The 24481-nt window shown below is 38.7% G+C and overlaps 1 protein-coding gene across 1 annotated transcript in view; it reads left to right on the forward strand.

The window, feature by feature from the left end:
- LOC142348102 (uncharacterized) overlaps window positions 1–12009 on the forward strand; it is a 28907-nt gene extending 16898 nt beyond the window's left edge. Inside the window, exons 6-8 of the mRNA XM_075399267.1 lie at window positions 1068–1310; window positions 4344–8120; window positions 8337–12009. Coding sequence (XP_075255382.1) covers window positions 1068–1310; window positions 4344–8120; window positions 8337–11905 — 7589 coding nt within the window. The 3' untranslated portion in view covers window positions 11906–12009. The remainder of the gene's footprint in view (window positions 1–1067; window positions 1311–4343; window positions 8121–8336) is intronic.
- Window positions 12010–24481: the final 12472 nt, after the last annotated feature.

Consider the following 24481-nt stretch of genomic DNA (forward strand, 5'->3'; position numbering starts at 1 on the left):
TCCTGATGATTTTTGTATGTGTGGGGTCTCAGCGGTTTATTTTGCAACCATCGTCCTACCGGCTATATATAAGAATGAAATTTACACAATTTTTTTTGCACAAGTTGTTAAGAGTTTTGTAACTTGAGTATAGTTTGAAATCCAAAATGTAAATAGTTGCAATGACAATTTGCCAAAACAATTTGGCGACGATCTGTTTGCCATGGAGCCAAATTTAATTTCAAACGAAAATGGAAATGAAGCCAGCAGTTGAACCATGCATGGTATTTTGACCAATCAGAATGAGGCGGTCGGTTTAGTTTATCAATCTTTCCTTTTAGGTTTACTTTCTCTTTTTTCCGAGTTGATTAATTGTTCTCTGAGCAATTGAGTTTATTAAGCAATTATTGTAAACGCGTTGGCCTTTTTTATGCAAAATTTTGCGCTTGAAAGTTTTTGCGTTTTTGTTCTAGAACATTCTGTGACTTCATGAGTGGCTTTTTCACATTTTAGTTATTCATCTTTGAGTGAATTAAGTTGCTCTCGTTCTGAAAAAAGTTTGTTGATAAAAGCGATTGTGAGCACAAGGGAAGCAGAGGCCGCCTTGTAGCTGAGTAGTGAAGATATCAGAGGCCCAACCTCGAGGTCATTGAATCGAACCCTTGTACGGGCGTTTCTCGCGCCGAAAACATTTCTAAGCTACACCCCTCTAAGTTAAATTGCCCCCGCCTGACTTCAAGAGTATAGGGGCAATTCATCCGACGTTGAAGGGCTTATGTTTATTTTTTCCATTTTTCATTATAGGCTAATTTTTACTGTTTTTCTTATCGAATATTTTTTAGCAATTTTTTCTTGTAGGGAAACTTTCTCATTTTTCCCAGTAGGTTAACTTTCTCAATTGCTCTTGTCGCTTAAGTTTTTCAATTTTTCCTTGCAGGTTAATTTCTCAATTTTTCCCAGAAGGTTAACTTTGTCAAATTTTTCCCTGTTGAATAACCTTCTCAAATTTTTCATGTTAGTTAAACCTACTGCTGTTTAATATTCCTCCATGAGCTCTTTATATGCAGTGAAACATTGCTTCATTTTAGCGTCTAACCAACCATTACAGTTCCCAAATAACACAGTCGAAGAAACTCTCGCTGTACCACAAACAAAATCCCAGTCGAAGAAACGTTCCAAGTCCAGGAAATCTGAAGTGTACAGGGATGCAGTTCCAACGCCAGTACCTGCTGGTGCGTCTGGATATGCTGGACAAGGAGTCTCTATCGATACTCCGGCAGCTCAGTCAATCAGTGGTACCCCAGATTCGGCACGTCCAGATATGACTCCAGGTATGAAAAAAATTCCAGGTGTGAAAAGGATTGCTCATCCCAGTTAAACTTTTTGGTCTTTCAAATTATTGCCCCCCCTCCGTCTTAGTGGTCATATAATGTATAGCCCCTCCCAATCTTGGTAATTATACCATAAGGGGGGCTATATTTTTGTTGGGGAGAGGCTATATTGCGAAAGCCCTATTTTTTTTTTACAAAAGGAGACGAATTCAAAATATCTTGACAATATTGGTATGTTATATTTCTTGGAAAGATTCGTAGCATGAAAACATCGCGATATTTGACCAATTTTTTTAATCAAAACATGTTACAATGATGTTTGCAACATTTTCAAGATGCATTTGGTTTACGAATTTTAAATTAGTTGTTAATCTTTAGGCGTACTCCTTTTTTACAATTCAACAATTTGAATTGTGTTGGGGCGTAGTTTTTTTAGTATGTTGACAAGTGTTTATGATTTTTGAAGTTATATTAATGTAATTTGGTCACGCCGAAAGTGGAGCGAAAAATCAAGAGGTTTTGCGGGCAGAAATTTTATGACTGTAATTTTATTGTGGATTAAGAAAACTGTGTTTGAACAAAAATTCTCGTTCTGGCTAGTGGCATTTTGTTCACATTTTTACTGTTTTCGACATTTTCAACGGATTTTTATCTAAATGGTTTTCATAATCCATCCATACTCCATTCTACCATTCTAGGTCTATTTTGTTTGTTTGTAGTCCAAAAATTCTTTTAATTCTAGGCCAGAACTTGTGCTGCTAAGTTCTTTTACTTAGTTCAATTAAAAGTCGTTTTACGTTACCTTAGTTCACAGCTTGTGCAACATTTTGCGCGAAATCTTTCTCACTTCCCTCGGCTAGTTTCATTTCTCATTCTGTTCAAAGTGATTTTAAACAACAGTTGCTCAGCAGAGCAAGATTGATCTCTTGAAACTTTGAACATGCTTCAAATACTCACATCATGTATAAGTTATCGTATATTCGCCTCACAAAAACTGCCAACTAACTTCAAATTGTGTTAACGCGCGTTTTTTTTTGCACGCCTTACGCAGTAATTATGTTATTTATACTGTATTTGGAGACAAGAAAAACCCATATTTAAGAAAAAGAGCCTGGGGTAAAAGGCAGAATTTTGCAAACAGTCAATAGTTTTAAAACTGTGAAACATGAAATCAAAGATGATAACGTAATTTGACCTTTATTGGGTTGAGAGTTCTTTTTATCTATTTTGTAGCTAGCTCTACATAACTTTGACAAAAAAATTGAATTGCGTGAAGCGGTAGCTGAAGCTGTTAACGATATCCAAAAAGATTCTAAGAATCGCTGAGGATTATAGATTTTCTATCAAAAAATTTGAGGCTGCATTATGAAAGCATACACAGTTACTTAAAAAATCAGTTACTAGCCTTGTGAAAATATTTTGGACCAGCCTTAAGAAAATTTTTTCTAAGTAGAGAACTTTTAAGTGTCGCATCGAGTAACTGTTTTTTTTAAGTAATTGTTTTTAACTAGGTGGACAGATCATGGCGTATTATTTATCGACCGTAGCCGTTTTGGAAGTCTGAATTGTTTTGCTTGTCAAAGTATTTATGATTAGCCATTATAAGTATAACAGAACACAATTTTTCAGAAATTTCTTAAGTTTGAGAAACTTTTTTGACCAATAATTTACGTATAAATTATTAGCCAGCTCGTAATTTTTCAAAACAATTGGCTATATTTTTCAAACTTACATGTTTGCAATCAATCAAAGAAGTATATGACTTGTTAAAAGCAATTTTCTTATAATGTATTTGCATAAAATTTTGATTTATTTTTTTGAAATCCAAATAGTTTTTTATGAGGAAACATGATTCAAGTTTCACAATTTTTTTTGTAGTTTTTCAAAATCTTTTGTAAATTAGGTTGATATTTTTTCGTAATAAGTGCTAACTTTGTTCTAACATTTAGTTGGCCGCATTTTCTGGTTGTTTTTTTGGCTTTTTTTCTTCGTTTTTTCTTTGTTCTAACATTTAGTTGGCCGCATTTTCTGGTTGTTTTTTGGCTTTTTTTGTGTACACTACAGCAGCTGTGAGTTCGCTAAAACTGTTTATTTAATTGCTGTATTTATTTATTAAATAATCTCAAACGAAGTTAGTATCAATTATATTTGTCCTGTGGTCATTTTTTATGAAATTGTTTGCATGAGAAATTTTTCGTCTGACCCATTTGACTTTTCATTGAGACAAAACAGGCAGTGCTCGGAGGGCGTTAAGTTCTCTTAGAGCCCTAAGCCTTACTATTCTCTAAGAAAACCACTCACCAGAACTGTTTTGCGGAGACAATTTCATGGTGTGAAGGGCGGTTTTTATCTTAAAAGTTTGACCCCTGAGTCACCTACCCCCCCCCACCCAGTCATCAGCCCTCGCGCCCCAATTACTCCCCCCCCCACCTCCTATCAACACTCCCATTGTCCACTCTCCTCCAGCTGTCGATTTGAATCCCCCTCTCATCTAGCCTTCGCAACGCTACCCTCTATCACTTGAAACCAACCCACTCACCCCAACCCCCTCCCCCCCCCCAATTCTTGCCCCCATCACACACACTCCTATTACCCCCTCCCTAATTCTAGAATCCGTAAGCCCCAGCTGGCTATACTACCGAAGCGGACCACTTGCCAGTCGTTTGAAAGCGATTCGCCCGACAACTTTTTCCAACTCTGGTTGCCCGCCTTTGGTGATTGAGTTTTTAATTCATTCATTTGTGTGATTTTTCAATTTTATGTCATTGATATGATATGATTTTGTGAACACAATTTACCTTAACAAAAATTTGACTTTTGTGCTCAGAATATAAAGACCATTTTTTAAAATTATAATACAAACTATGTGTAGTTGAAATCACTGAAAATTAATTAAATGCATTTACGTTTTTGTCTTTGCGCTGAAAAAATTAAGCTCTGACAAATTTTTGTCGCATTTCACAAAGTATGTCATTTTCCAGTCACCTGGACATTTCGAGGCTGTTTTAGCACTTTTTCTATTTTTTGTACCAGCCGACACAAGCGTTCCTGTGACACCATTGGGGACAGATCGATCGCTGAGCGGAAAACGCAGAAAGTTGACAGCCGAAATCCCGGTAGAAGATCGCGAGGTGTGGGAACGTATGCGAAATCTGAACCGCGAGAGGAAAAAGTCTGCGTCCAGATCCAGAAACGAGTTCCACAAAGATGACCAGGGACGTGTACTTTCACCCGTTTTAAATGCGGATAACACTCAACAACAAACGACTGGGGAAAACCAACAAGGAACGAATCAAACTGTTGACATTTCTGGAAATCTCAGGTCAAATAGGAATGTTCCGCCCCAAAGAAGACAAACTCAACCTCTCAGTTCAACGTCGTCAAGTAATCAAGAAGTCGTTCAGAAGCCAAAACCGCAACGCAAACGTTCCAGAAAGCCAAACCAGAAGGCGGAATTGCAAAATGCTCAGGGTGGAATGGCGGCTTTGGGGTCAACGGAAGCATATCATTCCGTTTCTTCAGCACCATATGACTCCGCCTCTACTGCAGCATACCATTCTATTACATCGTCGTCATATCACTCTGGTCCTGAAAGCCAAAATTCAGACCAACCAGTTCCAGGAAAAGACGTTGCGGGTAATACTGCTCGTGATCGAAACATACCTCAAGCTCAAGATTCCCTGACGCCGACTGGAGTTGCAACGGCTGGATCCGGTTTCAGAGCTCCGTTATTATCGGAAGACAGGCAATCAAAGGTGCACTCTCGACCTCTGGACTCTGTCTCCGGCCCAATTGATGACGATGTTCCATCATTGCGAGCTGACCAGCGAACTTCACGGAGGGAAAGATATTCAACAGCGTCGTCAAACGCCTACGCATCAGCTGAAGAAAATGTTGACAATGCTTCTGGTTATGAAACTGCGAAAAGTTCATCTGTAGTCAGGTCTGACGGCTCAAGATTCGGATCTGTGAGTTCAAATAATTATGCGTCAACTAGACAATCACAAAAAAGCAGCTCTTCATTTAAATCTACACGCGGAGAGGTTTCAGATGCCGAACGCAGGAATAGATTGAGTGCAAATAGTAGCGATTTGTATCCTTATTCCGCTTCGTCCGCGAATGACATTCAACGATCAACAACAGATCCAAGCGATACGGATGCGGGTTTAGACGACGTATTTCTGACTGAGAGCCCGAGTGACAATGCTCCGGTTAGGAATGACGAACAATCCTCGAACAAAGCTGGGCACGGATCGATTGCAAGATTGAGGGGTCTGCCCAGCTCTGACCTTTACCCCTCGTCATCGGGAGTTAGTGACCATCTGGGACTAAGTTCTTCAACCTCATCATCTGGCTCAACTAGTGGAGCTTCGAGCATTACCCAAATAGCTAGCCAAAAATTCCCGCCAAAGGTAACCCATCATAGGTACGTCAAAAGGAGCCCAAATCCTAACGAGAAAATTCTGGTTGACGAAACTACCGTCCAGCAACGTGAATGGAGAGTTAAAAGCATAAGTCAAACCGAAGATGAAGGAACAGAAAGTTCGGGTAATGATACTCAACCGGCACCCGCTGAAGTTCCAGTGACTCCTCCAGAACCACCTACGATTCAAGTACCCGACGTTCCAAAACAAGATCCGGTAGACGTACCTGTACCTTCCGGATCTCAACATCCACAAATTAGAATATCAGAACCTCCCCAACCAGATCCAGCAAATGTACCAGAACCTGCAGAACCTCCACCAATTAAAACATCCGAACCTCCGAAAGATCCGCCAATCAAAATATCGGAACCTCCGAAAGCTCAGCCAATTAAAATATCCGAACCTCCGAAAGCTCAGCCAATTAAAATATCCGAGCCAACAGAATCAGTTCAAGCGAATATACCCCAAACTCCGACGCCAGCACCAATAACAGTACCAGAGACCTCGAAGCCTCCTGCGATTAAAATAACAGAGCCAACCGAACCAGCTAAGATTAAACCCGCGCCTTTATCGCCCAAAAAACCACCAACGGAGCGTCAAAAGCCTCCATCCAGCCCTAAAAAATCGCCCACAAAATTGCAGCCTGGTTTGCCCAAAACCGATTTTACAAAGCCCAGTGTGCCCTTCTTTGAAAAGCCGACACCTAGTGCAGCAAACGTTCCGGAAAAACCTCAACCTGGGTTGGGTACCGATTTTGCAACACAAGGCAAGCCTTTTGAAATGCCAACACAGCCGATTTATTCTACAACACCAGCACCATCAACGCAATCGTTTAGGGTGTCAGGGATACCCACTCAGCCCCCAATGGCGGCGATGCCAACTGAAACTCCAGTTTATGGTCAAGACGTCGGCAGAGCTCCTCAAATGTTGACCCTATCACGCAATGTTGACCCTATCATTACACCTCGACTTGCGTCACCAGGGAGAACGCATCTGGGTACGATTCCAGAAGTGACAACATTGAATCGGGTTCCAAGCAATCAACAAGAACCGTTCATAGTACCACACCTGGACTCTTCAGAAGATACGACCAGTGACAGTCAATCAACGGGCGAGCCGTTTATTGTTCCTCAACTTAGTGCGTTCGTAGAAGACGAAAGTGACATTTCAACTAGAACTGTGTCCGAACCGTTAATTGTACCCGACATTAGACAACATAGAAATTTCGGCCATGGTTCCTATGAGGCATCGGATGTCATAGAACCTCGCCATAGTTTCAAGAAGACGCCCAGCCCCGGAAATCCGCCTAATCAAGCTGTATGTCCTCGGAAACTGACACCTGGTTTGCAATCAACAAGACCCGCTTTTATGTGGAACCCGAACCATCCTCGAATGACTCAGGCCCACGCTCCAAATAGGGCATGGCCAGACCAAACAGTTCTTGGATCTCAATTGGACGAAAGATTAAACAACCAAAGGGCTCAGTTCGCAGCTCAATCTGCGGTACCTTCAGCCAATCAGAGTAGTCCGTCCGCACCTCAACTTATGGGACCTTCTTTAGCCAATCAGAGAGCTCCATTCGCATCTCAAACGGCGGAGCCTTCTTTATCCAATCAGAGAACTCCATTCGCAAGTAATTTTATGGGCCATTGCTCAGCCAATCAGAGAGCTCCATTTGCATCTCATTCTGAGGGATCTTTTTCGAGAAGCCTAGATACACCGAGCCAAACTTTTGCGTCATCAACTCCCAGAGGAACTCACAGATTTTTCAACAGTTCCTCAACCAGTCAAAATGCCAGTCCACCACAAGTTTCACACGGTTTTAACAACAGTGCCGGTCGAGGCTGCTCCTCTTCAAAAGAGGTCCAAGAACAGTTGATTATTCCAGATAACATCAATTCTAGAAACTTTAACCGTGTTCAAAACACAGTTCGTTTTGCTCCAAATCCAACTTTTCACAATCAAAGCATGTCTGGAAATTCTGATCAAAATTCGATTCCTTACCCCCCGAAAGCAACATCAGTTAACCAGGACTTCGCGGAACCAGTTAGTCGAGATGTTCTAAGAGATGCTTCACCAAATGCAGATGGAAGCGTTTCCCCGAACAGGAGAAACTTTCACAAATACATCCCGCCTCAAAACTTATCAACGTCATCAACAAGTCGAAGTCCTGTCAACTCAAACAGAAGGCGACACTCTATTAGTTCGGGACCAGCTACCAGTACTCCATTTGCAAGAGATCAAATTTTTTCTTCGATGTCAAGTCCACCTGGATACCCACCCCCGCCCTACAGTTCGAGAGAGGACAATAACGACGGAAAAAAAGCTCAAAAATCACAGAGTTTGAACAATGATGGAACTATATTGCATGACTTTGTACCTTCTGGTGAGAAATTTTGCCATGCTTTACTTCCCTCCTCAACTAATCAAAATACTCAAAATACCCGAATCAAATTGGACAATACTGGAGCTAGACCTAAAGAGTTTTCATTTAGTGATGAAAAACATTATCATGGAACATGCACAGAACAATCTGGTCAGAAGAATACACAAAACAATTTTGAAAATTTTAATAATAGACCTGAAGAGTTTACATTTTCAGACGAAAAATTCTACCACGGAATACCTACTTCAACTACTCGGCAAAATAACCAAAATACGGTCCGGTTTGCTCCAAATCCAACTTTTCTCAACCGGAGCCTCTCCGGTTATTCGGATCAGAATTCAATTCGTTCCCCTCCGGAAGCAACATCAGGTATCCACGATTTCCCGGGACCATCTAGTCGAGATGCTCCAAATGATGCTTCAAGCGAAAGTGGAAGCAATTTCCCGAACAGGAGAAATTTTCACAAATATATTCCACCTCGAACTGCATCGATGCCATCAACAAGTCAAAACCCTGGGCAAAATAGCCAAAATGCACAACGAAATTTGGACAATGGCACAAATAACCCGGAGGAGTTTACATTTTCGGATGAGAAAAATTACGTTGCGCAAAATACACAAAGTAAACAATGCAAAGATTCCGAAACAATTATTAGTTCCATAAACAGACCGACGAATAGAACATATGAACAAACTTTAAATCGTTCAAAAAGGCCTAATTTTATTCAGCCTTCACAGCAACAACGTGATTACGTGAACAAAACTAAGATTTTAAAACCCAAAGACGTCACCACATTTAACAAAGAAGCTGATAAAAGTCACAGTAATTCTTCAGAACCGATCAAAATTGACTCTAACGATGACGAAAAGGACAAAAGTCCGGATTATGTCAACAAAACTAAAATTCTGGGAAGGGGCGAAGTAAGTCAACATCAGGGTACTTCATCTTCAAGTCAGCAGTCGCAAGATCAAAAGGTCAACGACAAAAAAATGTCAACTAAAAATGGGCCAAATACCGACCAGTTTGATTGCGCGTCAAGCAAGCCAACAGTGCTCGAACAGTTTGACAAAGCTGGGCTTTCGCGTCCGCGACGAAAGAGCTCAATAGAAGCCCCGAAAGGAGTTGGATTTGATGAAATGACTTCGACCGAGCAAATGATTCATAATAAACGTCAAAACTTACCGAGTGGAAGAATTATCCCAAGCGATGCGGCAGCGGGCGAACGGGAGACTCATATTACACAACCTGGAACCCGTTCAAAAGAAAATGATGGTTCGGCCAATTTCGGGCTTCGTGATGAATATCAACAATCGTCGGATGGTCATTTGTCCGAAATTGACAACGACCGAGAAAACGAAATTCGAATGTTTCGGTTACTGCAAAAGAACCGTGAAGATTCTTTTAATGACCACCTGAATCCTGAAGAAACAGATAACAACGAAGACGATGCCAAGGCGCATGAAATCCTAAACTTCCAATTGATGCGAGAACTGAGGGAAAAGGCAGGAAGTAAAAAAGAGGAACCAGAAGTTTCAGACAACGAAAGAGAAAATGCAATTCAACAATTTCGCATGTTACAACAGAGATTCGAACACCCCAATTTTAAATCGAGGTCACCGAGTAACAAAAACCGAGTCGCTGACACCAAAAAGACAGACAATTCGGATGAAGATTTTTCCACGCACGAAATGGAGCTCAGGCAGTCTGGCTTGTTACAACAACCGCGCGAAGATGACAGCCTGCAATCGAAAATGCCTAGCGACGAAAAGCAAGGTGCAAAAACGAAAAAGTTAGAAAATTCCGATGATGACGAGTGGGAAACGGAACTCAGACAATTTCATATGTTACAGCAGCGACACAAAGATGAGAACTATAAGTCGAAGTCCCCGAGAGACAAAAACCGAGTCGCTGACACCAAAAAGCCAGGCAAACCTGACGATGACTTTTCTCAGCGCGAATCGGAACTCAGACAGTTCCGAACGTTACAGCAGCGTCGCGAAGATTCGAAGTCGCCGAGGGACAAGAACCGAGTCGCTGACACCAAAAAACCTGGAAATTCTGATGATGACGAGTGGGAAACGGAACTCAGACAATTTCTTATGTTACAGCAGCAACACGAAGATGAGAACTATAAGCCGAAGTCCCCGAGAGACAAGAACCGAGTCGCTGACACCAAAAAACCTGGAAATTCTGATGACGACGAGTGGGAAACGGAAATCAGACAATTTCTTATGTTACAGCAGCAACACGAAGATGAGAACTATAAGCCGAAGTCCCCGAGAGACAAGAACCGAGTCGCTGACACCAAAAAACCTGGAAATTCTGATGACGACGAGTGGGAAACGGAAATCAGACAATTTCTTATGTTACAGCAGCAACACGAAGATGAGAACTATAAGCCGAAGTCCCCGAGAGACAAGAACCGAGTCGCTGACACCAAAAAACCTGGAAATTCTGATGATGACGAGTGGGAAACGGAAATCAGACAATTTCTTATGTTACAGCAGCAACACGAAGATGAGAACTATAAGTCGAAGTCCCCGAGAGACAAAGACCGATTCGCTGACACCAAAAAGCCAGGCAAACCTGATGATGGCTTTTCTCAGCGCGAGTTGGAACTCAGACAATTTCGTATGTTACAGCAGCGTCGCGAAGATTCGAAGTCGCCGAGGGACAAGAACCGAGTCGCTGGCAACAAAAAGCCAGGCAAACTTGATGAGGGCTTTTCTCAGCGCGAGTTGGAACTCAGACAATTTCGTATGTTACAGCAGCGTCGCGAAGATTCGAAGTCGCCGAGGGACAAGAACCGAGTCGCTGGCAACAAAAAGCCAGGCAAACTTGATGAGGGCTTTTCTCAGCGCGAGTTGGAACTCAGACAATTTCGTATGTTACAGCAGCGTCGCGAAGATTCGAAGTCGCCGAGGGACAAGAACCGAGTCGCTGGCAACAAAAAGCCAGGCAAACTTGATGAGGGCTTTTCTCAACGCGAGTTGGAACTCAGACAATTTCGTATGTTACAGCAGCGTCGCGAAGATTCGAAGTCGCCAAGGGACAAGAACCGAGTCGCTGGCAACAAAAAGCCAGGCAAACTTGATGATGGCTTTTCTCAGCGCGAATTGGAACTCAGACAGTTCCGAATGTTACAGCAGCGGTCCGAAGATCTGAACGATAATTCGAAGTCACCGAGAGACAAAAAACGGGACAAGGAAACTGAAAAACCCAAAGATGAGAAAAATGACGAAATAATTGATGACGTACCTGAACAAAAAGAAAAACCCGCTGATCAAAATGAGGAAAAATTGAGAGGACGAACTGACAATAAAGCTGCAAAATCTGCTTTGAAGCGTAAAACAGCGACTACTTTGCCAGCGGCATCAAAACCACAAAAACAGGCAAAACCTAAGAGCAAATCACCCGCTGTTAAAGACAAAGCAGCCCCAAAAACTGAAAAAGAAGTAAAACCCAGAGGTCGGCCGGCTGCTAAAGACAAAGCCCCCAGACAAAAAAGTGTTATCCCAACAACGGCAGCCAGAAAAGCCAAATCCGTTTCCAAAGCCAGAAAGCAACCAGCGGCACGAGGTCGAGCGGCCGGTAAGGCCAAAACCCCGGCTGCGAAACGAAAAAGTGCGACTATTTCTCCAGCGGCTTTGCATAAAATCCAATTTGGGCAAAGAACAATCAAATTGACTAAATTTTGCCCACTTGCGAATTGTGGGGACTGTGTACAAACCGAATGTACAGTGAGACAATCATTAGTTGATATTAAAAGACGTTTCAAAGAATAATTACTCGTAAAATGTGCGTTAAAATTTTATATCAGTTTGCTATTTGAGATGATAAGTTAACTAGTATGAACAAAAACTAAGTAAAGTTCAAATCTTTAGAGCCATTGACGTCTTTAAGTGATCACAAGCGATGTGTATAGCAATTGTTGAGGTTTGGTTTGACATTTTATGCATTTTTTCAGTGACCATTATGATGATTATTTCAGGCGGGAAAATATTAGTCGAAAATATCAGTCATTAGTCGAGGCTTAAACGTCTAAATTTTTTCTCGTCTCTGAAGATATTTTGTAAGCTGGCTAATATCGGCTGACAAACTATCCCCCCGTTGACATTTGTCAATTTTACTCATTTATGAAAATCAAATTGAGGGCATAAACTGAGCACGCCAGTTAGACCATTTTGTGGCTTTAACAACTCGTTTTCTAAAAGAAAAGACAGGAAACGCACAATTTAAATTGAAATAATTTCAACTCAAATGCTTCGTTGCTTGAAAGACTTTTTCAAAACACCATGCAAAAAGAGCAGTTCGCTTTACTCGTTCCTAATAATTGACTCGAAATCTGATTTCAATATCTGTTTGATAAAGTTCTAATATGTTCAATTGCTCTCAAACGAAATTTCTAGCAAAAATATTAGTCTTTTAAATGAAAATTTGTACTACCGACTTTTTGTCTGATCGTTTTTTTAAATTGCTCTTGAACGAAGTTCATAGCAATTGCTGTATACATGTGTGTCTTTTTTATGCAAATTTTTTGCTTGACAATTTTGCGTTTTTCTTCTAGAACATTCTGTGACTTCTCAAGTGACTTTTTTACGCTTTCGTTCTTCAATTTTGAGTGATCTCTATTGCTCCGAAGTAAAGTGTGTTTGCTAATATAAAATCGGTTGCAGAATAGAAGAAGTAAGTGATTCGTAGCGCAGTGGTTAGTGCGTGTGGTTGTGGATTCGAATCCCGGCGGAGGAAAGTTTGAAGACAAATTGATGAAGACATGAAGACAAATTGATCTAGGCTACAGCCCCTGATTTAAAATGTGTGATTGTTTCAAAGAAACATCAAGAAACTTCGAAGTTTTCTTTATTAAAGTTTCAAAGAACGAAAGAACTTACCTGACGAACTTTATTGCTTTGTCTATAAGTAGTGGCCACAAAACTAAACTCAATTCTAATTTTGTTTTGGCGCTATCATTATCTTATTGACCTATCAATCATATGTCAGAAGTACATTCTCCCACCAACAGAAACCTGATTCTAACATCCACCGACCTCCAACTAATGAACTCGATTGTACCCAAGCCATATATGATTCTCATGAAATGGTGATGAAAATAGAAAATCACCTCCAGGATTCGGAGTTAAGATCTATTCACATGCCAATCATGTAAAATATTTTTAGCTAATCTAAATTTTCTCTGTATATTTTCGCATAGATAACTACTATAAATACAATCTAATTTTTGTATATTTTCAGTCAAAATTTAATTTAAAATTCAACTTATTGAATTCTTTGACCCGTGTTATCGACCACGACAAAATGCATCGCCTGTCGTTCAAGAGCAATTCTTTCGACCTTTGTCGGTTTATGTTCTTGTCTTGCCAATTGCTTTTTCGTCCTCAAAAACAGATAAAGCGCAGGGAATTAAGCTCTCTTAGATCCTTACGGCTCACTAGCCTCTGAGCTACCGATTATATGAAACTGATTGAGACGTATATTCATGGTGTGAACGACGGTTCTTATAGAGTTTGGCCCGTTCCCCACTTAGTCCTCCCTCAAGTTGAACATTTGTGAGTACACCCAGTCAAAGCTGATTAATCTAAGGAAGGAATAATCTCCACATATTTTTCTCGAGATGTGGAGTAAATTAATGAAGTTTCCTAACATAAATGACTTCCTAGCAAAAATAACTCAACTATGCATGAAAAGAAGTTCTCCGAGAAATTTTCCACTAATGAGGCGTATTTCTTGAGAAAGAGCATTATTGTTCTCTCTAAAAGCATTCATAACGCAGCTATAAGCATTATAATTTCCTCGAATAATGACTGGAGTTACTTTTTGTATCAATTTGCTGAAAACAATTTATAACCTTAGCGACGAAACAATTTTTGTGGAAAATTGAAAATGTTTGTTCGCTCGTGGGACTTTGAGAGGACTTCTACAGCAAGCTTAAAGATGAGTATCTCACTCTCTAAATAATTGTATTGATTTATGATTTTTGATTTTTTTCTGCAATAGGTGCTTAAATTTGTTTGATAACATCATCTGGAGTCTGTGTAAAAATCGGCAATTATTTTTATTTTTTTAAATTTAATAGATTTGACACTTGACGGCAGTCTTAAAGACTTAGCAGTCTTTTAAAGTTATTTTTTAAAAATATTCATTTAAAAACCAGAGTGATTGACCACCAAGTGTATTTCAGTACTGGACCATTAAAAAACCAGTATATCTCTGAAACGCAGTACTGAATCATTTTAATTTAAATATACTTTTTAATTAGTATGCCCACCCGTACCGAACTCCAAGTCTTTACCAGTACTGGGCAAGTCTAAAACCAAGTCTTATTTCGTTTTCCAGTACTGGGCAAGTCTTCAAACAAGTCTTATAAGTCTGACAAGTCTTGGCCCGCACTTGGATTAGGGCTTGCCGAGTCTTGGCCAAGACTTGGATTAAGACTTGGCAAGTCTTGGCTAAGACTTGGCAAGATTTGGATTAAGATTTGCCAAGTCTTGTTCAAGTCTTGGACTGAGATTTGCCAAGTCTTGGCCAAGTCTGACCAGACTTAAATGTGTTATGATCCTAGCTCTGAATCAGCTAATGATACTTAAACTTGGAATTAGAATTGCCTAGTACTAATATTGACTTGGCGTTCGGTGCGGGCAATCAAATATAGAACAATAGTCAAAAACAATAGTACTATTTCAATCTGAGCATTCTGAACGCAGAGAAAAAAAAACAGAGCACTCACGTCCTAACAAACCAATCTTAAAGAAAGTAAACGTGACAAACCCAATCATAAAATAGTCATTTCATTTTGGTACATGTAGTTTTTCAAAAAAATTTATAACCCTGTAACTATTTTTATACCGCTCGTAAATAGATATGATTTTGACGTGGTGGGGCATATAACTGTTTTGCCTTTTTCACTCATCGCATATATCCAAAATTTTATGCTGTATTTGTCAAAACTACTTTGAGGTCCTTCTATTGTATATCATTTGCACAGTGAAGGCTCTCTTGAGTGCGCATTTGATCAACAGTACTTCAGTTGGCCTAATAAGTATAAATGTGTACCGAGCTATTTTCAAGTCTATGAATCAAAATCTCAAAATTGTTGCTAGGACAATAGATTGAAGGACAACAGATTGAACGCAAAAATTGGGCCAATAGATCGAACTGAAATTTTTCAAATTGCGTATTGGCCAATCAGATTTCAGCGCTCATTTATTATACAGCGTATAACATGTTCTGTTCTGATATATTGTTCGGTTGTGACAGATTAATATCAAGTCCCACGGGCCGCTAAGGCATGGCCGTGGCTTGTGAGGCATGGCCGTAATATGGTAGTTATATTGCAGCTCGCAAATAATGCTTAATTTCAACCAATAAGAATAGAGATTAATTTTCGATCTACTGTCCCAATTTTTTTTGTTTTTGATCTGTTGTGCTTTCAATCTACTGTCCGGTCAAAAGTGACTCGTAAGCAAAAATGTAGCTCGTAGCACACTTAATTTAACAGTTAATTTTATTTTCCCTGCCTATGGTAATAAAAAAGCGCTCATATCCCAACAATCAATAGAGTTTGTTTCCAATAATCGGATTAGCAACTTTTTCCGGCCGTAGTGGTAATTAGTAAGAAAAGACTGCGTATATTTTATGATCATGATTGGAGAAAAGACAAGAACAACAAAGACTATAAAGAGTGCTGGTTCACTGCCGAAGTATTCTAGCCCGGAAAACAATGAATCGTTGCTTTTTGAAGTATGAGAAACGAGACACTGCCCAAATCCCTGAGAACAGCTGGCGTTTATCGAGAACCGCGCAACAATTCGAGACGTAAAGCCAAAGTTTCAGAGTTACTTTTAAAGATTCACGTAACCTGGCTTAGAACACGCATTTTCAAGAATTTTTAAATAACCAAAATCCATAAGTTCAACTTTTAGTCGTTTATAAAGCAAATTAAGGCATTTTAAATTTTGGCAATGTCGACTTTTAGCATTTAATTACTTGTTCTTACGTTTCTATATGAAAAACAAAAGCTAATAATTTGAACATAAAATTGAATGGGTAATCTTGATGTCGAGAAAATTGAGATGAGGGTAAAATATTTGAGTCATGTAGAACATGTGATTAAAGATCATTTAATTTCTGTAATTGAGATTGAGTTTCAAGCAAAAACAAAATTTTGGATCTATTCTGTTTCCCCTTCCATTGTTTTTCATGCCCCCAAAAAGTTGTTTATAAGTCACAGAAAACATTTTGCTATGTAAAAAATAGAACATGTGACTGGGGGGCTGAAAATTCATAACTAAGCTTGGGGGTATCGTAGTAGCCGAAACAAAATTTTATAGTTTTTTAAATTAAATCCCGCAGTAATTAATTTCATAGCGAGACGCTCTTGGAAACTTTCATGTCTGCGTATCTATAATGACAGCATATTCGGATGAATTTATAAGCGAAGAGTAACGTTTTTTTGATCATGCTTTTGAATCGATTGATTTTTATGATAATATCTTTACCCCAGAGACATCGCTTTTTCTCATCACGTACATTAGACTTCTGGGGTGTTTCGAAGTCATTTTTTCTGAGTATTTTTTCTGTCGCAACTGTTAATGAACTTCTGGATCTTTTCCGTTTGTGCCCCCCCCCCCAGCTTAATGGGTGCATAATGTTTGCAACCCCCAGACGCACGTGCATAATTTTTTATAATGACTTACTCTGTAATGGCACGTGCTCTGTAACGGGGGGGGGGATTGCGCATAACGCACTGGGGGGGGCACAAATAGAAAAGTCCCGAATTTCTTGTTTCTCACATTTACTGGTTCACTTTTCATTGCAACTATCACAGGTTGAGATCTTCTTATCAAAATGACTCTTGGAAATATGTTAAGAAAGTAAAAATCACTCAGCATAATACCACACAGACCACAATATCATATTTTTCTGCTTCTGCTGAGCGTGGTTTGGTTCAGTTTGTTCAAAGCCTAGCGCCGAGTAGCTTGTTAAAGATTTATGGGATCTTTTCCGTTTGTGCCCCCTCCCCCCCAGTACGTTATGCACCCCCCCCCAGTACGTTATGCACCCCCCCCCCCCCAGTACGTTATGCACCCCCCCCCCCCCCAGTACGTTATGCCCCCCCCCCCCCAGTATGTTATGCACCCCCCAGTTACAGAGCACGTGTCATTACATGGTATATCATTATGTAAAAGTATGGCACGTGCGTCGGGGGGGGGGGGGGGGTGGGGTGCAAATAAGCAAATAATATGCGCCCACTAAGCTGGGGGGCACAAACGGAAAAGATCCGATTTATGTTTATTTTAGTTATCTGATATATCTCCAAATTATTTAACTTTGATAGCTCAATTTAGCAAAGTTGAAATCTGCATTCTCAGAAATTGATAAATTGTGCTAATTTAAAGCCGACAAAAATGAAACCAAACTTATATATTAAAAGTTTGATTACATTAAAATCGGAACTCAGAATTTCTTCAAAATGTGATCGAGAATTCTGACTAAACAAAGTACAGTGCTCTGAAGAAGTTCGAACAAATAATGACCAGACTTTTCTAAGTCACCATTTTAACATACCTAGGCACTCTATATCACGCTAGTTTAAATGCACAAATTAATAATCCAGATTGAAGATGAATAATTTAATTAAAAAAACATGAACGCTACACATTTTTGTCAATTAATGTTTTAACAGCCAGCTTAGAATGTGCGATTCAATTGCTCTCAATTTCTCACGTCAAACGACAATACTGGTATAGCATCAACGAAAAGTTAAAAGTTATTTGTTCTCTTTTTTTGAATTTAGCAATTTGAGTTTAAAACATTTTTGCTCAAGCTGAAAAAACTTTCTTTACTTTCTATATAATGAAAAGCAATCAAAACTGTTCAGTTCAGTACGCGTTGGTTTCTCCTTGGCTTAGAAAATAAAGGTTTTAATGCTTCAAATTTTGATAAGGCAAACAGTTTAATTTTTGGAAACCTCAAACATTACTTTTCGTATTAAAGTGAATTTAGTTATTGTGCAGACCCCCACAGTATTCCGATCCAAGTATTTCATACCAGACCCAGATAGTTTTTTTGAGGCAATTTTGGCCGATCGATATATAAAAAACCAACACTGAATTTTCTGAAATGTTTGTATTGATATATTGTTAGATGGAGTGTAAGAACAAAGCTTGTTTTTCAATATAAAGCATCATAAAATAGTCAAACCAATTATGCAAGCAAAAAGTTTGAATTTATTACACAAACAGCAAAAAAAAAACGCACAAAAATAACTCACTATAAAGAAAATTTACTTTACACCAAATAATTAAGGAAAACTTGAAGTGACGCTGAGAAAGATTTCCATATTTAGTTAAATGACGCTCGTAATGATTAACAAAAAATGATTTGAATTTTCCCTTGACCACCTTCCTCCTGACCACCTTTGATCTGGAGATCTAGACTCGACACTGTATTTTTGGGCGCAATTGATACTTGTGCGGTCGACGTTATTCTGATCACAGATCATTATTGTATTTGATACATGATTGATTACGTACAAAATTTCCTAATATATTACACAATGTAAAATGAACGCATCTGTTTTAATTCACTGAGTACGTTAAGTTTTTGGGTCTTTCCCAATATACCTCACACATACCACGAAATTGAAGTCATCATTATGTTTCCCAGTTCTAAGTGCAGACTCATGAAAAGACTTTAAAAGTCCATTGGGGGAGGGGTGATATTGACTATAATTACACAGCCCAGCGACTAGTTGAAGTCCCGCTAAAGTCTCTTCATGGGTCCAGTTAGAATCTTTAAATAAGTCTGCTTTTTTGCGAATTCGGTGTTTTTAACTTTGTTGCTTCTGTATATGAAGAAGCAGCACCCGACAACACCAAGCAGCTTTGCACAAGAGACGTCCTACTTAAAAAACATTTGGAAAATTGCCAAAGGCTTAAGAATTTTGTCAACTGTTAAGATAAATCAGTTACGGCAATTTGATTAAATTACCAAATTAGTTGATTGAATGAAACCGGGTAGTTTAAATTTAATGGTCCTATTCCCCTCAACCATTGCAAAAATGTGGCGTTATTCAATTTGTTTTTTCTTCGAAATTTATAAACCATTTTTTAAAAAGAAACATTGCAGGTTTTTGAGAGATTTGTGGTTCTCCAGAATTGTAAAAGATCAGGGAGCATATATGTTGGCTACTACATGTACTGAAAAGACTAATGGCAGACCCATGAAAAGGCCTCGCTTGATTTCAACTGGCTAAGAAAAAGTTAATGGTGGACCTATAAGAAAACCTTGCTCAACTCTAATTGGCTATCAAAAACTCTACCTGGATCCATGAAAAGACCTTGGCTGGACCTTGACTATATTCATTTGAGCAAACATTGGGCCCAGCTAAAGTCTTTTGTGAAAAATCTGAGTCGACCAAAAGTCCAGCATGTCTTAAAGCTCAGCTAAAGTCTTTTCATGGCTCAAATGGGTCGAGTATGGTCTTTTCATAGTAAATTTTTGTCGAAGACTATCTTTTCATAAGTCTGCACGTAGACCTTGGATTTAAATGGCAATGTGAAGGGGGGCTCTTCCGTCATATATTAACTAAGTTTGTAGGTGTGGGGGCTATAGTGGACTGGTTATTGACTGATAGTTCTTGACAGAGCAAAAAATTTTTCGGCGATCATCCTTCAAATCGAACATACAACGGTCTGCACTCTCTTTGAAGTCACTTGGTCGCAAGCCAATGTAATAATTGCCGATACCTCGACTGGGTTTTCCACTTCGAAAAAACCAGGAAATGTCGCTATTTGGCACCAATTTTCCTGTTTCTATTGACCTCCACGTGGTTGTGTTTCCATCTTGATAAACACCAGTCCGAAAAAATGCGCTACTGGCCAGAAGATTTGTAAAGGGCGATTCGCCGATTGCCAAGAACTTCCGAATGAGTTGCTTTATAGAGTCAAATTGACCAAAGGGTACCCCATTCAGAGTCTTGCAATAATCTATAGTGTCATTCCAGTCCAAATATCTATCGTTTATCCACAAAACGCTCTCAATTGTTTCGTTTCTGTCAGAACCCGTACAATTTGATCTCGAGACATTGTTATTGTAATTGTCCAGGCACTTTCGAACTAAGACTTTGTCCCATATCAAATTGTTCTCTCTATGTTCGTAAGTCACTTCCCATTCGCTCCAGTGGAAAAGATCATAAGTGCAGGATTCCTCGTTTCCCGGGTCACTACTCAATCGGGGTTTGGGTTCTCTCCTATTGCAACCTTTACAATTGGATCTGCTGACCAATTTTTTGCTGTTATCAGAGCAATTTCGAACACAGTCCTTGATCCAGAGGACATTATTCTCGCCATTTCCATAAACAAATTCCCAGTCACTCCAGTGGAACAGATCGGAAGGGACCGTACAAGCTTCCCGACTACAGATCTCGTATCTCGGGTCGGGAGTCAAGCAGTCGTCGGGGGTTCCGGAATAATCGCACGATTCGCTAGACTCCCATGAGGAGATGTTAACGTCATGATCACCCTGAGATACAGAATTCTACTCGCACAACCTTCCACCGCAAAAGTTGAACGAATGGCATCTATAATCCCTCCGACATTCTATAGCACATTTTTTCTTTCCATGTGTCATAAAGTTCGAAAAATTATATCCTGTCAGTTTTTGATTCACTCTTACGTTATTGAACAAATTGATCCCTGCTCGTATCTGGCAAAAAATGCCGGTAAATGATATTTGAAGGCAAAACATGAAAGGCAGAGGGCTAATTCGGGTTTTGACTTCGAAATAGTTTTTGATGAACACCATTTTCAATGAGTTCTCCGTGCTCAGAAATATGGCGAACAAAAACGATTGCTTGAGATCAATGAAATGAAAATGATTTAGAAATCTGATAAAATAGATGCGCAAAACGAAGCGAGATATTTTTCAGAGTAATTGAAGCGACTTATTCGGTATAAATGTTTCATATTTAGGATAATTTGATCTAAAAAAACAAAGAGAACCATTAGTATAAAAAGCATTCAAATATGTCCTATCTATAAATAAATTTTCAGTATTTTGCCAATAAATAACTTATTGCATTGAAACTGTCTATTGGAATGGTTGGGAGCGAACAAATGCTAATTTTAAAGGCAAAAATATTATATATAGTTTTTTAAATGGCATCTGTCTGATGTTCTAGAATTTAGATTCAGAATTAGAAAAATAAAAACAGAACAGACGTTTTGTTGAATTTTATAAGTAAAAACAAGTGCCGCTGTATTATTTAATATTAGCAATTTCTGTCCGAAACATCATTAAACAATTTTAATTTTTCAGATCTCACATCAAATATGTAGCTAAAGAAATTTCGCTAAGATCTCTTTTTGACAAATGTTTTATTTAAATCGTTCAATTGATTCTGTCATCTTTATACTCTTTTCTGTCATTTGGTACTGAAAAAAAACCGGAGTTTTAATGGTTGTTTTAAAAAACGATAGTGAACCACGCATCCCCCAGCCTCCGTGAACATTTTTTGTTTTCATTCAAATGAATAAACAAAGCAATGCGATTATTTGTTACAATTTTTATATATCCTAGTAAACAACTAAGAAAAACAAAAGAGTGGGGCGTTGCAGACTAACCCTCAACCCCCCCGCCCCCCACCACTTCCATCTTTTATAACTTAACTGAACTCCTTCTTGCAGTCCAGAATGATGCCGTAATTTAGAGCTAAATATCTTTCCATAGAATCCCTACTCTTTTGTCTATTTGGGCAGAAAAATTTGATCCGAGCTAACGCACGATAGTCCAGCGATTGCGTGAAAGTATGATAAGGAACGCACGAAAGTCTGAAGAAAGCGCCTAGTTTTGGGCATATCTGATTTTGGCCTGGAACCTCACCCCGGTAGCCTCGTGGAAAAAATAACACTGGAGTCATGGTAATATTACTTATGGGGTTGAGTCGATTCGCAATAACAATGAACGCTATAAAATTATATGAAAAAAACACGAAGAAAAGAGCTTAACTACTCAACTCTCTAGCGTTACAGGGCTGAAAGTTGAAGCTTGCTAATGGTAAACTGCATAAAATAGCTGGTTTTTGCTCTCGGAAAAAGACGGCTGGCAGAAAACTTCTGTCTATTTTGGATTTTAGACAGACTTTTTTTGACGGTTTCTTTGACAAAGTTAATTTTCAGATAAATTTATCTTTTGACTGAGTGTTCACGTCTACTAAATTTGTTTCATATAATTGGAAAACTTTAGCTATATTCTTTCTTCTCTTTTTAAAAGTTGAATTTTGCTCGGCCTAAGAGGTTCTAAGAAAAAAAAACATTTTTTTTGTTGGAGTAAAGTTTTTACAATCAAAACAATTCATCTGAAATTTTTTATTCATCTTTGCATATAAAACATTTTGATCACCCTAACCGACAGAGTTCAACTAGCGTACTCTTCTAGCGCAAAAAAGGAACAAAGACATTGTTTATTCTTCCCACAGTCTATCGCAATTTTTTTACTTTCCATGTAACATATAACTCGAAAAATTGTATCGAGTTTTTGTTTCATTCTTACGTCATTAATTTTATTCAAGCTCGTATCTGACGACAATTGCATATGCAAATATTTGCATGCAAAACAAAAAATATGAAGTGTACATTCTAGTTTAGACTTTAAATTTGTTTTCCTAAACTTTGTTTTCAGAAATTCAGGACAAAGATGTGCATGGAGTGTCACAAGAGTTGACGAATGAATTAGAATCGTAAAGAAAAAAATTAGTAATAAGTTTAATTTACAAGGTTTTTTTCGCTGAGAATCAAATAAACTTATTGCAAATAAACAAAAGAGTACAATGTTTATTCGGTTTTAATTCCCCGACTGGACGCCCAGTCTTAATCAGTACAAATTCAGTGAAATTGCAGATCTTGAATCAGTACTGTATCAGAGCTCTGATCAAGTCACTTGTTAGACTTGGCTTGTCTAGAAGTGTTGGCAGCTCTTAAGTCTTGGCAAGTCTTGAGTCAAATCTTGGTCAAGTCTTGACAATTCATCAGCAAGTCTCAGCCGAGACTTGATCAAGTCTTGTCCCAGAGTTGACAAGTCTCCAGTCAAATCTTGAGCACAATTTTTTGTTTTGGATTTCCTTCGTCTCGCAACGACAGGAAAAAGCCGCTAAATGTGACGACATGCTCTCATAACACCCAAATTGAAATAGGAATCACAAAAGAATGCGAGCACTTCCACAAAATTCATTTTATAGGTTATATCAAATTTTTTGATATCACCTAAATAAACCTGTTATTTCCACTCTTTCTTCTCTTTGAAAATAAAAATTGTTTCCGGATGAATTTGTAGCATTTTTTATGTTAACAGATGCTCGAGTCAGAAACATTTTGGCCAGGTTTAAATCTTTTCTCGTAAAAAACAGGACAAATTTTGGCTAATTTCGAAATGCATAAAACATAAACCAATCTTCTCACATCTCTACTTAGCCTATTAACAGTGCAATAATCAAGAATTGACAATACTTAGCTCAGGACTTGTCAAGTCTTGGCCAAGACTTGACTTATACTTGACATATCTTGAGTGAGTCCTGGTCAGTATTCACAACTCTTAAAAATTGAAAGAAGACTTGACCAGTACCGATTTGTCAGTTTAGGACGTGTATTTTACTGGAGAAGTACTTATCAAGACTTGAATCTCGATCCGGGTTTGCATTTAACTTTACCATTAATGTAATTAAGAGCCTTTACACTTCTATCATTATTGATGGTCATGGGATTTTATCAACATAATCTCAAAGAAGACAATGTTTGGATTGGTTTTAAAAGGTTTAGATTCAAAACTTAAATATTGACCCTATATGCGTCTCTTCATTGTTTCAAGAGCGTTATACTCAATTTCAATATCAAATTTGAATATCAACGTGATTGATCCTACATTATTTTCTGATCTTCTGGGTCAGATTATGGAAATTTTATCGATCAACTTATCTTGCAAAATCATGGAAAATTGCGACGTGTGAGAGGTGTGCGATCCGACATAACCACCAGCTTTCAAATTGATTAAATAGCAAAATAAAATTGCCAAAGAGGGCTGATCTGTTTCAAATGTTTATTTTAAAGATAAAATCTCGTTATCTTTCAGCCATAAGATCTTATCAAATTGTCAGACATGTTTGGTTAGCTCAAAAGTAATGATTTTTCCTAGGACTTAGTGTAAACTTTACTCTCTGGATTTAGACACTTTCTACAGAATTGCGTCACTTATTTGTAAGCCAATTTTGATTGATGAAGTTTCGGTTTCAGACAGAGTAGCTTGAGCTTTTTATCCATGCTCAGATAATCAAGTAAGATACGTCAAGA

Source organism: Convolutriloba macropyga, chromosome 10 (assembly GCF_964194025.1).
Source record: "Convolutriloba macropyga chromosome 10, txConMacr16.3, whole genome shotgun sequence".
NCBI classification, from domain to species: Eukaryota; Metazoa; Xenacoelomorpha; order Acoela; family Convolutidae; genus Convolutriloba; species Convolutriloba macropyga.